The 12,523-nt window shown below is 28.7% G+C and overlaps 3 protein-coding genes across 3 annotated transcripts; 1 reads left to right on the top strand and 2 right to left on the bottom strand.

The window, feature by feature from the left end:
* Positions 1-863: 863 nt before the first annotated feature.
* LOC113792669 (frequenin-1-like) lies at positions 864-4,210 on the bottom strand. The gene is made up of 7 exons (XM_027342582.2): positions 3,025-4,210; positions 2,934-2,958; positions 2,804-2,852; positions 2,590-2,679; positions 2,289-2,367; positions 2,002-2,174; positions 864-1,849 (listed from the first exon to the last, which is right to left on the bottom strand). Exons 1-7 carry the CDS (start codon positions 3,086-3,088, stop codon positions 1,757-1,759), a joined length of 573 nt encoding a protein of 190 aa, XP_027198383.1. The 5' UTR covers positions 3,089-4,210; the 3' UTR covers positions 864-1,756.
* Positions 4,211-9,683: 5,473 nt separating this feature from the next.
* On the top strand, positions 9,684-11,142 carry LOC113792727 (uncharacterized). The gene is made up of 3 exons (XM_027342650.2): positions 9,684-10,052; positions 10,117-10,218; positions 10,282-11,142. The coding sequence occupies exons 1-3, from the start codon at positions 9,684-9,686 to the stop codon at positions 10,861-10,863; spliced, it is 1,053 nt and encodes a 350-aa protein (XP_027198451.1). The 3' UTR covers positions 10,864-11,142.
* LOC113792726 (uncharacterized) lies at positions 10,343-12,520 on the bottom strand. The gene has a single exon (XM_027342649.2). The coding sequence runs from the start codon at positions 12,459-12,461 to the stop codon at positions 10,857-10,859; it is 1,605 nt and encodes a 534-aa protein (XP_027198450.2). The 5' UTR covers positions 12,462-12,520; the 3' UTR covers positions 10,343-10,856.
* Between the last annotated feature and the right edge of the window lie 3 nt (positions 12,521-12,523).

The raw sequence follows: 12,523 nt of genomic DNA, 5'->3' as shown, positions 1-12,523 counted from the left end.
GTCGAAAAATTTATCGAAATTCTCGACGGACCACCTTTCTCTCTTTCTCTCTTCATTCTTGCTTATTCTTCATTATTCACAGATCGCGACACAATTCTATGAATTAGATTTACGATTTTTTCCCGTTTGTTTGCTGTTTGTTTGCCCGAAAATTCTGCAAAAAACAACAGTAAAAAATTGTGAACACACAGAATATTGTTTGAATCCAAAGTGTGTATAATTCTCATGTTCAAATGTGTTTTTCTCACTTTCTCTTTCTATCTTTCTCCTGTGTTTGTTTGGTATCATTTTGCTAAAAAAGAAATTCTCATCGAAACAAAAACGAAAACTTGACTGAAAATGAGAATAAAATTGATGATGATGGATCAAATTCAAATATTACATCCATTTCAAGAGAGAGGGAGAGTAACCCAAAACCCAATAATGTCATCTATATCTCTGGTATATTTTATTTCTTCTATCTTATTGTCATTGTTGTTTGGGTTATTACAATTTGATAGTCTCTTTCTTTCTTTCTCTCTCTATTTTATTATTATTATTATTATTTGTAATTCGCGTTAACCACGACCGAATCGAATAACAACAACAACAACAATTCAAGAATGATTTGTCGATTCCAAACACACACATTCACACAATGAATGAATGAAAGAATTGAATAAGTATGTATGTTTATGTTGTTAAACATGATGTTTTTTCTCTTGATGATGATGATTCTTTTTCAACAAAACCATTCTTCTTGTTTAGAATAGAATTAGAATAGATAACGACAATGACCCTATTGTAAATCTTTTTTTTTCACTCTTTCTATACATTATTAATGTTAAGTATTTATAGAGAAATAGACACAGAAACACTTTCTGTTTTTTGAAAAAAAAACTTTTATATTTATTTATTTTGCATGATTATATAAATTGATTGATTGATTTATTTATTGCTTTTTTTGAAAAAAACAACAACAATTATTAATGAATATATGGTGAAAATATTTTTTGTTTGTTTGTTTTTGTTTCATCAGAAAAAAATTTCATACAGAAAAATCGGAGTGGAAAAAAGTGAGTGTGTCGGGTAAAAGTGAAAATTATTGGTTATTATTATTATAGCACTGTTGGCATTTTTTTTTCTCGTTTTCGTTTTTGTGCAATCTTATTCAATCAAATATTGGAACATTTCATTTCTATGTCTCTTTCCTTTTCTTCTCTCTTATGATTGATTTGTTTGTTTGATATGCGATGTATGTATTGAATCATCATCATCATCAAATTGGTTTTTTTGTTTGTTTGAGAGAATTTTTATTATATATCTTATTATTTAAAAAGATCAAGACACATGATTCAAGATTCAAGATGATGATGATGATTATGATGTAAAAGTTTTTTTTCCGAGTTTTTCTAATTTTCAATGATGATGATGATGATGTTGGCCAGAGAAAATATATATAGAGAGATGATGTCTTTTTTGGTTTGGTTTGCTGTACAACAAAATATCCCGTTGCTCAAAACAACATATCCGGTTCGAATTTTTGGCAAACAGGACATTATAATGATGATGAAAATAAAATGAATAAATGATGATAATGATGATGGTGATGATGATGAAAATAAAATGAATAAATGATGATAATGATGATGGTGATGATGATGAAAATCGGAATTGAACGGAACAAAAAAAAATTTCCTTCAGGGAGAATTAAGGATGTTCACTGGTGTGATGGTGGTAGTGGTGCTGATGATGATAGATATTAAGTGATTGAATGTTAAGGAGCATATAATGAAAGTGCTTGAACAATTTTTGGATCTTGTTTTGAGCCTTCTTTAAATTCTTCCAATGTAAGTTTATTATCTTGATTCTGAAAATGAAATTGATTTTTTTTTGTTTTATTAAAGAAAAATTGAAAAAATTGATTAAACTTTTTTTGTTTTGTTTTCTTGTTCATTTTGTTCAATGAAGTGTAGAAATGAAATGTGGAAAATGAAAATGAAGAAGATGTTTTTGGCTTACCTTATCAAGCTGTTCAAATATACGATCGACACGTTGTTTTGGATTTTCATCATCCGCTTCATCGGATATTTTTGCCTGATTACCTAACATTTGATAAATAGCATCAACAATATTATACATTTCATCTCTGGTTATATAACCATCATTATCAACATCATATAATTTGAAGGCCCCTGGATCGCAAAAACAAAACAAAAAAATTAATGATTTTCATTGACAACATAATTGCATTGTCATTTGGAAAATTTGTTTGGACATTTATATTTGGAAAAATGAAAAAAACATACAAACTAATTTTTCTTCTAAATTTCCTCTTGACGTGACCGAAAGTGCTTTGATAAATTCTTCAAATTCGATTGAACCATCCTTTTTATAAATCAGATAACAAAAACGAAAAAATTCATTCATTTGCAATTCAATTCAAGAATATTAAATTGTATTGTTATTTAAAAGCAGAAATTAAAAAAAAAAAAAAACATTGATTGATTGCCTTAAATGATGATTGATTATGATTGAATATTTGTTGCCTAATCAATCAATCAATCAAAATTCTGCCTAATCAAGAAAAACGAATAAAAAAAAACTTACTTTATTTTCATCAAATACACGAAATACTAGTGAAGCAAATTTTGATGGATCTCCATGTGGAAAAAATTGTTTATAAATCCGTAAAAATCCCTGTTTTAATTTTAATGCAAAAACAAACAACAAGAAAAGACAGTTATTCATTCAATCAGACAACCGTAAACGTGAGGAAGAAGAAAATCTGTTTTGTTTCAACTTAATTTAACATTCATATTACCTGTTCGGTTAGCTGTCCATTTGGACAATCTTTTTTGAATCCTTTGTACCTGTTTAAGTGTTAAGGTTATGGATGAAACAAATCAATTATGAATATTTATCTGGAGTTTGTTTAACACTTGATTACTAACCATTGTCGGATTTCTTTTTCGGTAACTGTGAAAAGATTTTTGTTAAAAAAAGGTTTGTAAGAATTTTTTTCTTTTATTTGAATTTACTTACAATAAGTATCTTTAGTTAATTTTTGTACCATTTCTGAATTAAGTTTACTATTTTTTTTGCCCATCGCCAATGTAAAACTCAAAAAAAGAAAATTATATAAAAAAATTCAATAAATTGTCGTCGTCGTTGTCGCCGCTATTGCCCTGACAATGTTGATTATTGTATGGTGGATTTTTTTTTCACTTAACCCAGAAAACAACAACAAGAAAATCAAGCGAAAAAAATATTGATCATTCGAATCGAACGGAAAATATAAAAATCGATTGGCGAAAATTTTCTCAAGGAAAAATGATTATAATTGTTGTGATAATTATTATAGTTGTTGTTGTTGGCCCGGATTTAACCCAAACGAAAGAAAGAAAAATGTATTTTTGGATTTGGTTGATTGAATATTGATTGATTGATTGGAAAAATAATAATGAATTTGATCGGGATTTGGATCAGGAAACTTTTTTTTTCAAACACACATCACAAATGTGACAAGCACAGATACAGTAAGCTTAATGTTTGAACAAAAAAAAACGTTGATTTCAAACAAAAAACAATTTCCTTATTAGGATTGAATGTTGTTGGAAAAACAAAAAACAAACGTTATTCTTCAGACATTAGGCACTGATTTCAAACACAAGTTGAAAAAATAAAACTTTCAAATGACGTCCGTAATAACAAATAATGTTATTTCATCAAAAAAATGATGAAATAAAGTTATCCAAAGTGTCCACCATATAACTGACAAATTTTATTAAACATTGATTGTTTTTTTCACACATTTTACCATCAATCAATCAATTTGATCGATCCGAAAACAAAACAAAAAAAAACCTATTGTTGATCACAGTGTTAAAAGCGATGTTTTTTTCGAAAGTTTTTTTGTTTAAAGTTTTTAGTTTCTTTTTTGTTTTTTAGTTTTGCCACTTGAAATTTACGTTACACCGAATACACCGTTACACCACCACCAACAACACACATGAGTGACGAAATCAATTTCTAGCTTAGCAAAAAAACAAAAATTTCTAAGAATTTTTGTTTGTTTCAATGATAAAAAATATAAATTTTTTTTTCAAAAATCCGCCACTGCTATCACACCAATATTGCTGCTGTTGTTGTGCTGGATATGTGAATTGAACTGAATCAAATTGAAACTTTCTCTTGAATAAGACGAGAAAATTGGTTCAATACAAAGAATGGTTTTGAAAAAAGGCGAATTGGATCGATTCGACCCAGAAGAAGAATGCAGACCACTGCTACCACCACTATCAACTGCTGCTGCTGCCGCTGCGGCTGTACATACCAAAGATACACATGACCATCGCAAGCAAACAAACCCGTCAATGTTGTTGCTATAATTGGATGATCAAATAATCAAGACACACTCCAAATCGAAGAAGACGACGATTCAATAAAGAACAGAATCCCATAGAAGAACATACAGCACATACTCCAAATACATACAGGGCGCGATAGAAAGAAAGAAAAAGATTCTCGGGTTACAATAACAAACAACAAATATATTCGTGCCCGAACGCATGTTTTTTTTTATATAAAAAAAACTTTATCGGGTCCCGTTTTTTAAAAAAGAATATATTTGTTACCAAGAATATAGGCAAAATCGTATGTACGGTTTTGCAAACGGCAGTTCAAACATTGGCCCAGCAATAATGTTGGTAACCAACGTGATGAATGAATAGGGAAAAAAACAACAAAATTCAGAATAAAAAGGAAAATTTACCTTTAGTTTTGTTTTTCTGTTAGGATTCTTTCTTTCGTTTTTTTTAACCATTTGGATCTATGGGTGTTGGTTTGGCGTATGGATAAGGTCTGGTTGTCTTTTGTTCTTTCATTCTTTCGTCATTTTTGTCGTTTCAATTGTGTGTATGTGTTTTTCATGCAACATACTTGTATTTGAATAAAGGAAAATGTAAAGAAAGTCTATCCGGGTATAGCAAGAAAAAATGAAATGAAATGAAATGATTCTTTAGAAAACAACAGCAGCAAAAAGAATGAATAATTTTTTTCTGGTTTTGTTTTGTTTGTGTTTAATGTTTAAACAGGAATCTTTTTTCTTGTTTTGTTTTGTTTTTCTTGTGTTTGTTTTTTACACATAACAACAGATTCAACAGGGGAATCCTATGTTTGGTAATGGTGTTTGGGCAAAATTCCTTGTTATTTCCAACGAAAATTGGAAAAAGAATTTTAATGCAAAAAAAATGAATAATTTTTTCTTGATAAACGCGTTCATCATAATTATGGTTTGACACATAGTCATCGTTACGTTTACGTTTCTGGTTTTTGATACAGGGAAGAAGAAGAAGAAAAAAGTTTTTCTTTCGGAATTTTTCAAAAGTTTGATTTGGTATTCTAGGCACATTCTTTTATTCACCACCCACAAAAAATCTTGCTTGTTTGCTTGGTTGACACATCAAAAAAATGTTTAAATTTGTCAACTTTTTTTTCATACACCTCACCTGAATGATAATCATCATCATCATCATTCGAATGCAACTAAAAAGATATTTTGTATGCCAAACCATCATCAAATCAAACAGCACAAAAAAAATGAAAAACATTAAAAATCATCCATATCTGACCTATGAGGCAATTAGCTAGATAGATTGATAAAAATATCATTTCCAGGTGCCAGGTGAAAACGAGAAGAGAAAAGAAAAAATCCATTATCATTAAATGTGTATCATGATTTGGCCCATTGATTTCTTTTTTCTGGTTGTTGTTTCTGGTTTCTTTTCCAAGTATGGTGGCATATACAATAAATCGACACATGTGACCATTAGCCATTGAAATCGATTAATTATAAATGATGATCATCGTCGTGAGCAAAATAAATGAATCTAGCTCCTAATGAGAAAACAAAAAAAAAACAAGGAAAAACAAAAGATAAAAACAAAAACAAAGAATCACAGGTAACAAAAACAACAACAATAATGATGATGATAACCAGGTTTTTGTTTTCTGGTTCTTTTGTTTTGTTTCCCGGGAATAGGAGAAAAAACAAATAAATAAAAAAATCCAAACAAACATTAGCCAGAACAGAAAACAGAATAGAAAATCCAAACAGAATGTAATATCATCACCACCTACGCACGCACAAACACAAACATAATCGATAATGTTATTTGATCGGGAAAGAATCGACTAAAAAAATAATGAATTTTTTAATTATTATTAAATGGACTATAACCATATATTACATTACACATTATATAACTACTACCATGGTGATGAATGATGATAATGATAAATAATGATTATCGTTTGTCGTTTGTTTTTTCATTCATTTTTCATTCGTTTTTTGCCAAAATGACGACAACAACAACAACAACGATAATCAATTTAGATTCGACATTTTTATTTGATTTTAATTCTGATTAATAATAATAATGATAATAATCATTATTCTCATTACAAACCAAAGAGAGAGAGAGAGAAAGAGAAAGAAAAGTTTACTTTACTTTTTCCTTCCTCTCCCTGTCATCATCATTATCATAATAATAATAATTTTTCCATTGACAAAATATGAATTGTTTGAATATCAAGAGAGAGAAAGTTTTTATTTACCATACAGTTTTTTTACTGTTTTATTGTGTTTCTGTTTGGATTCTCGAAAATGAAACAATGAAAAAAATCGAGTATGTCGTGTGTTTTAACAATTTAAAAACACTAACTAACTAACTATTGGTGGTCATGTGTGTGTGTTTCTCGTTGGCGGTTTGTTTTCAAGTGGTGGTAAAAAGTTTTCTCTTTGCCCAAATTTTTTTCCTGCTAATTAATATATTTCGGTCCCAAAAATAGACTAACAAAAAAAAAGATACACTGGGCTAACATTCGGTTTCTGTTTTATTTGATTCCAAGTTAATAATAGAATTTTCTCTATTGTAACTTTTGCTTGTGTGTGTTTGGTGTGTGTTTAGTGTTTTTCATTATCAATTTTCAATTTCAAATGATGATAACAATTTTTTTTGGAATCAAGAATCAAAAATAAAATACAAAATATAATAGTAATCATGGACGTCAAAGATCATGAATTGAATTGAATTGAATTCAATTCAATTCAATTCAATTCAATTCAATTCAATTCAATTCAATGTTTCCATAGAAACTATCATGATCAATGCCTGTTCGATAAGTTTTTTCACCATTGGTTGGTTGATTGTACATTATATGGTCACATCGAAAGAAAGAAATCTTTTCGTATTTTTGTTTCTTTCTTTCCTTTAATTACAAACGTTTTTCCGTTAGTTTAATAAGTTGCAAAAAAAATTTAACAAACATTACACGATCACCACATTTATTCGGGATGATTTAGTCCGTATTCTCTCTCTCTCTGTGTGTGTGTTATTTTTTTCTGGTTAGTTAGTTTAAGTTAGTTAGTCTTTTCGGGTTGATCAAATATTCAAATCAAATTCCCCTAAACATCACCATCACTAATCAAGCTTATCAAGTAAATTCTATTCTCTTTGGAATGTTTTTTTTTGTTGGTGGATTGGTTTGCCCAGTGGGTGATGGTTCTCTACATTTAACTTTGTCCCAAATGAAATGGATAACCAAAATGAAATTCTCTCACTTTATGACGCCCACCACCACCACCAAACATGTATTTATCTAATGAATTTCCTTCACCGTATCAGAGATGGTTGTCGAAATTAATAATAATCCTATTATGTTGATTAATCATTTTATTATTGATCTCATGTGGATCTCTTGTGTTAATTTCTTTTTTCCATCAGATAAAGGTCAATACACAGTTTTGTTTTGTTTGTTTTTTCGTATACTTGATTATTTGGATCACGTGATTTTTTGATTCTCATCAAAATAAGTTCAAACAGACAGAAAATTAATGTTCATAATAGAATTCAGAGAGAGAGAGAAAAAAGCTTCTTTTTTTCGTTTGTTTGATTAAAAATAATTTCAAATTAATTTCAATTCAAGTCGAAAAATTAATCAAAAAAAATTCAAACCTGATTACCGAAAAAAATAGGAAAAAAGTGTTTGATTAATTAAACTTTTTTGCTGTTGTTGCTATCGAAAAAACTGTAATTCCATGTTGCCTGTTATCTTTTTGTTTTGTTTTGTTGCTTCATCATTTTGTTTATGCATCAATTAATTTTCAAAAAAAACGAACGAATGAATAACAAACTAAACTAAAATGCATCTTCATTAACAATTTGAATTTATTCATTGAAAAATTTTGCAGCCGAAGAACGAAAAAAAAAACAAAGCTTGAACGAAAATTTGAATAATAATGATAACATTCAATGAAAGGATTATTCTATTCTTTTATTCATTTTATGAATCTAATTTACCCTGTGTGTGTGTGCAGGTCACGCAAAACATTGACGTTTTGTTAGTGAAAATGATCACTATATTCATTGTGTGAATTACAAAAGTCGATAAGTCGAGATAAACGAACTTTTCTAATTAACTTTGATTCAAATTCAATAATGATGTTTCACAAACTATAGCTAAGTAAAGATTTAATCCAATTTTGAATGTTTGATTTTGTTTTTCTCTTGGTTTTCGATGATAAAGTTTGTTTTTTTCATCAAATCTTTCTATTGGATTCCATCGAATATCCAGAATCATGGTCAGCAAACTAGAATGGGAAAAAAAATATTCAAATTTTTCCGGTTTTTTCGTTTTGTTCACCAAGTTTTAGTTTAATTTAGTTTGGTTGTTGACTTAATTCAAATTTAAATTGAATTTTCGCCTATGTAAACGAAAATGAAAAAATGGGAGAATTTGAAGAAACTTTTCAAATAGGAAAAAAAAGTTCCCGACCATATAGAATTCAATAAACGAAAAAAACGAAGTTTTTCTGGGTTGCTTCAATGACGAATTCTCTTTATTTCATTTCATTGTGTGTGAGTGTTTTAGAATTGAATTTTCTTGAATTGAATGTTTTTCATTCGGCGAATCCTTTTTCCCAATTTCAAATTCAACCAAAATTCTTTGACTTTGAATAACTAGAAAAAAATGAAAATTCCGAATTGGTTTTGTCATTCAAAGAAAAATGGAAAAAAAATGTTCACCACCACCATAAAATGAATAATTCATATGTGAATAGCTAATGGCAACACACACATAAAAATTTATTATTCATTACTTATCATCTTTTTTCATTCAGTTCATTCGTCGTTGTTGCAAGATTTTTATTTTTGCACATTTACATTTGATGACAGAATTTTATCAATCTTTTTTTTTTTTGCTGTTGTTTCCATCCATCCAACACAAGACACATGGCGTTATCTGGTGTCTGAATCGAATAAAATTTTCATTTTCAAAAAGAAATCAAAAAAAATTGATGTCCAAAAATAATGATAATAATGATTACAGGTTTAACCTGTTTTTTTCTGTTGAGAAACAAGTTAAAACTTTTCGCACAAACAAAATATTATTATGAAGAAAGAAAGAAAGAAACGAAAAAGAATAACTAAATAGGTCATCCAGGTGTAATGTGTGTGTGTGTATGTGGTGATATTGACCCTGTTGCATTTTGATAATTATAAGGTTTAAGTTGTGTCATATCAGGTCAGATGGAAAATTAAAAGGTACCAAAAAAAGGTTGCTTTGTTTACGATTTTGTTTGTTTCTGTTGTTGTTGTTTATGTGCAATATATGAATATTATGTAACTACGGTGACTAAAATGTCAATTCTAGATAAATCATCGCATAAAATATTCGATGAACAAGGATCACGACTGCTTGTGGAATATGAAAAAAACAAATCATCAAATAATAACCCTCATTTACCACCATGGTTTAATTTGAAAAAATTTCGTCGTATAAAACCTCTTGTTAATCAATATTTTTTCAGTATTTTTCTAGCACATTTTTGTGGTCTATTAATATTAGTTTTTATTCGTTCCATATATCAAACATTATCCAAAACGGGTAAATCAAAAAATTTAGTTACAATATTTTATCGTTATCTTCATACATGTTTATTCGTGAAAAAATGGTATGAAGGACAGATTTGGATTGAAAATGATCCTGCATATCAATCATTACAAATGGTAAGCGTTTTTCATTTTCAAACCAAACCAAATTTGAAAAAATCCACTTTTTGTTTCCAAAAAGGTTAAAAACATGCATCAAACAGTATCAGATCAACAGAATAAAGGAAGAATCGATGAAAATGATGAAAAATCCATCTCATTACGTGATATGACATTAACACAGGTAAATTACATTGACTAGTTTTCAAAATCAAAATTCATTTGTTTGAAATTTTCTTTCTTTCAGTTTGCATTTGCTGGCCTGTTAGTATTATCACCGAAAAAATATGGTTTTAGCAACCGTAAAGAAGATATTGAAACAATGATTTATTTTTGGTCGGTAATCGGTTATATGTTGGGTATTGATGATGATTATAATCTATTCATTGGTGATGATGTGGAAACTATTCGACAAAGATGTTGGGTAATATTCCGGGAAAATTTTCGTCCATCATTATTATCAGTCGCTGATACTACCACCAATGATAATGATGATGATCGTATCCGAATGGCCCGACAAATAATTGAATCATCAAATCAATATATTTATGGTTTACGTTACGGTTCTTGTATGAAATTCATTTGGCAATCATTACAAATAGAATCCGAATATCCGTTATTAAATCGTGAAGAAAAATTTTGGTATTATCAAATGAAAATTGTTATTGAAAAATGTTATCAATTCACCATTGTTAGATTTTTATTGAATCAACTATTACGTTTATCATTTTATTTAATGCAATTTGATTTCATGCGAGGATTTAAAATCAGACAATTATCCCAAATGGATCATCAAGTGTTAACCAAATCACCAAAACTAATTCAATGATGAACATTTCTGGTTTCAATTTTATGAAATAATAATTGCAATACATTTGGATGTTGTTTCCAATTTCTGTTTTGGTGGCCATCGACATTACCATTATCATCACTGTTAAACATTTCCAACCAAACCGTTTGAATGAGATTAAAATCCAAAAAAACTAAATAAATTCCATTAATAATTTGATCATCTGAAAGACCTTGTTCACGAAAAAAATTTACAATATTTTCAGCATTCACCGAATTTAATGAACGTGTTGTTTTTGATGATTGAAATTTTCCAATACGATTTTTGATCTCTTTCAATGTTATACCAAAATGCATTTGAACAAATGTATTCAAGGTTAATTTGAAATTATTATTCGCCAGCATTGTTGAAAAACGATTACTTGGTTTCAGCAAGCTATGCAGGGAAACGTATCGAGTTTGCATTCCTTTTTCTTTTAATAATTGTATATTTCGTATGGCAATATCAATATTCAAAATGATACGTAATAGATCACGACTATCCGAATAGGATTGTAATTCGGGTTGTTTTTTAAATTTTTCAAAATTTTCCCTTATTTTATCGGTTGATAATTCCAAAATTAACACGTTACAGGTTAATTGTTGTATGGTGCAGCCATAGTTTTTCAGTAAAATATTCATTCGTTCTTCAATCAATTTGGCATCCAAATTTACCAAACGTTTACGACAAAAAAATGCCAAACGTAAATCATTTGAATCATTGTCAATTGAGTGATGAAAATGATTGATTGTAGCTAGTTTAGCCAAATTGGCCGTATCACAATTACATAACATATGAAAATGTTTGACCATAAAATTTACCGGTAAATTTAGTTGATTTTTAAGGATATTTAAATTTTCAAGCAATTTTCGCAGACTAATACGATCTAAATGATTATCCAATGAATCATTATCTTGATCATCGATTAAATGTTGTGCAACTTGTCTGGAACAATCCAGAATTTGTCTTAATATCAATGATATTATTGTTCGACGTAAATCTTTCAGAATTATTTGAGAACTATTTTTATATTCATTACGAAGTTTTTGTTCAAATTTATCATAGCAAAATGATTGTTGATCTACGTTTGTTGATCGAAGTTGTTGGACAATATATCCGAGGAGATCTAAATTCCCATCATAATAACCTATAGATTTTAGTTGTTCGATATTTTTGTTCATCAGATTTGGTAATGCATATAACATTGATATTTCAGGTTGTTTGAATGCCAATTCATTTAGAATATTGATTTTACTTTGAATTTTTTCCATCGAAATATTCAATAGCTGAATATTATGATCGATATCATCGATATCGAAATTGGATCGTAATAAATTAATTTTATCATTTAATTGTTGTTGATTACGATCAACACTTGAATCATTCAGCCATTTCAACAGAATCAAATTGGCTTTTTCATTGGAAATTTTTAAATTTTTTGTCAATTCAAATCGAATCGTTTGAATGGAATTTGCTTCCAAATCAATACGGCTAAATATTTCGGAATTTTTATTATTGCTAGTTAAAGTTCTTATTATCATCAATGATCGTCGTTGTCGTGGTAAATTGTTGACAAACATTCGGGTAATCAAAAACATGATTGCGGCCACAAATTATCAATTTCAAACATGTGATACACGTGATAAACAATCAATTCATA

Source organism: Dermatophagoides pteronyssinus, unplaced genomic scaffold (assembly GCF_027571235.1).
Source record: "Dermatophagoides pteronyssinus isolate colony J.1.1.1.1 unplaced genomic scaffold, Derpt_VIB-CSIC_2022.12 sq0016, whole genome shotgun sequence".
In the NCBI taxonomy this organism is placed as follows: Eukaryota; Metazoa; Arthropoda; class Arachnida; order Sarcoptiformes; family Pyroglyphidae; genus Dermatophagoides; species Dermatophagoides pteronyssinus.
Note: the sequence above shows the minus strand (reverse complement) of the source record. Positions and strands in the feature narration are given on the sequence as shown.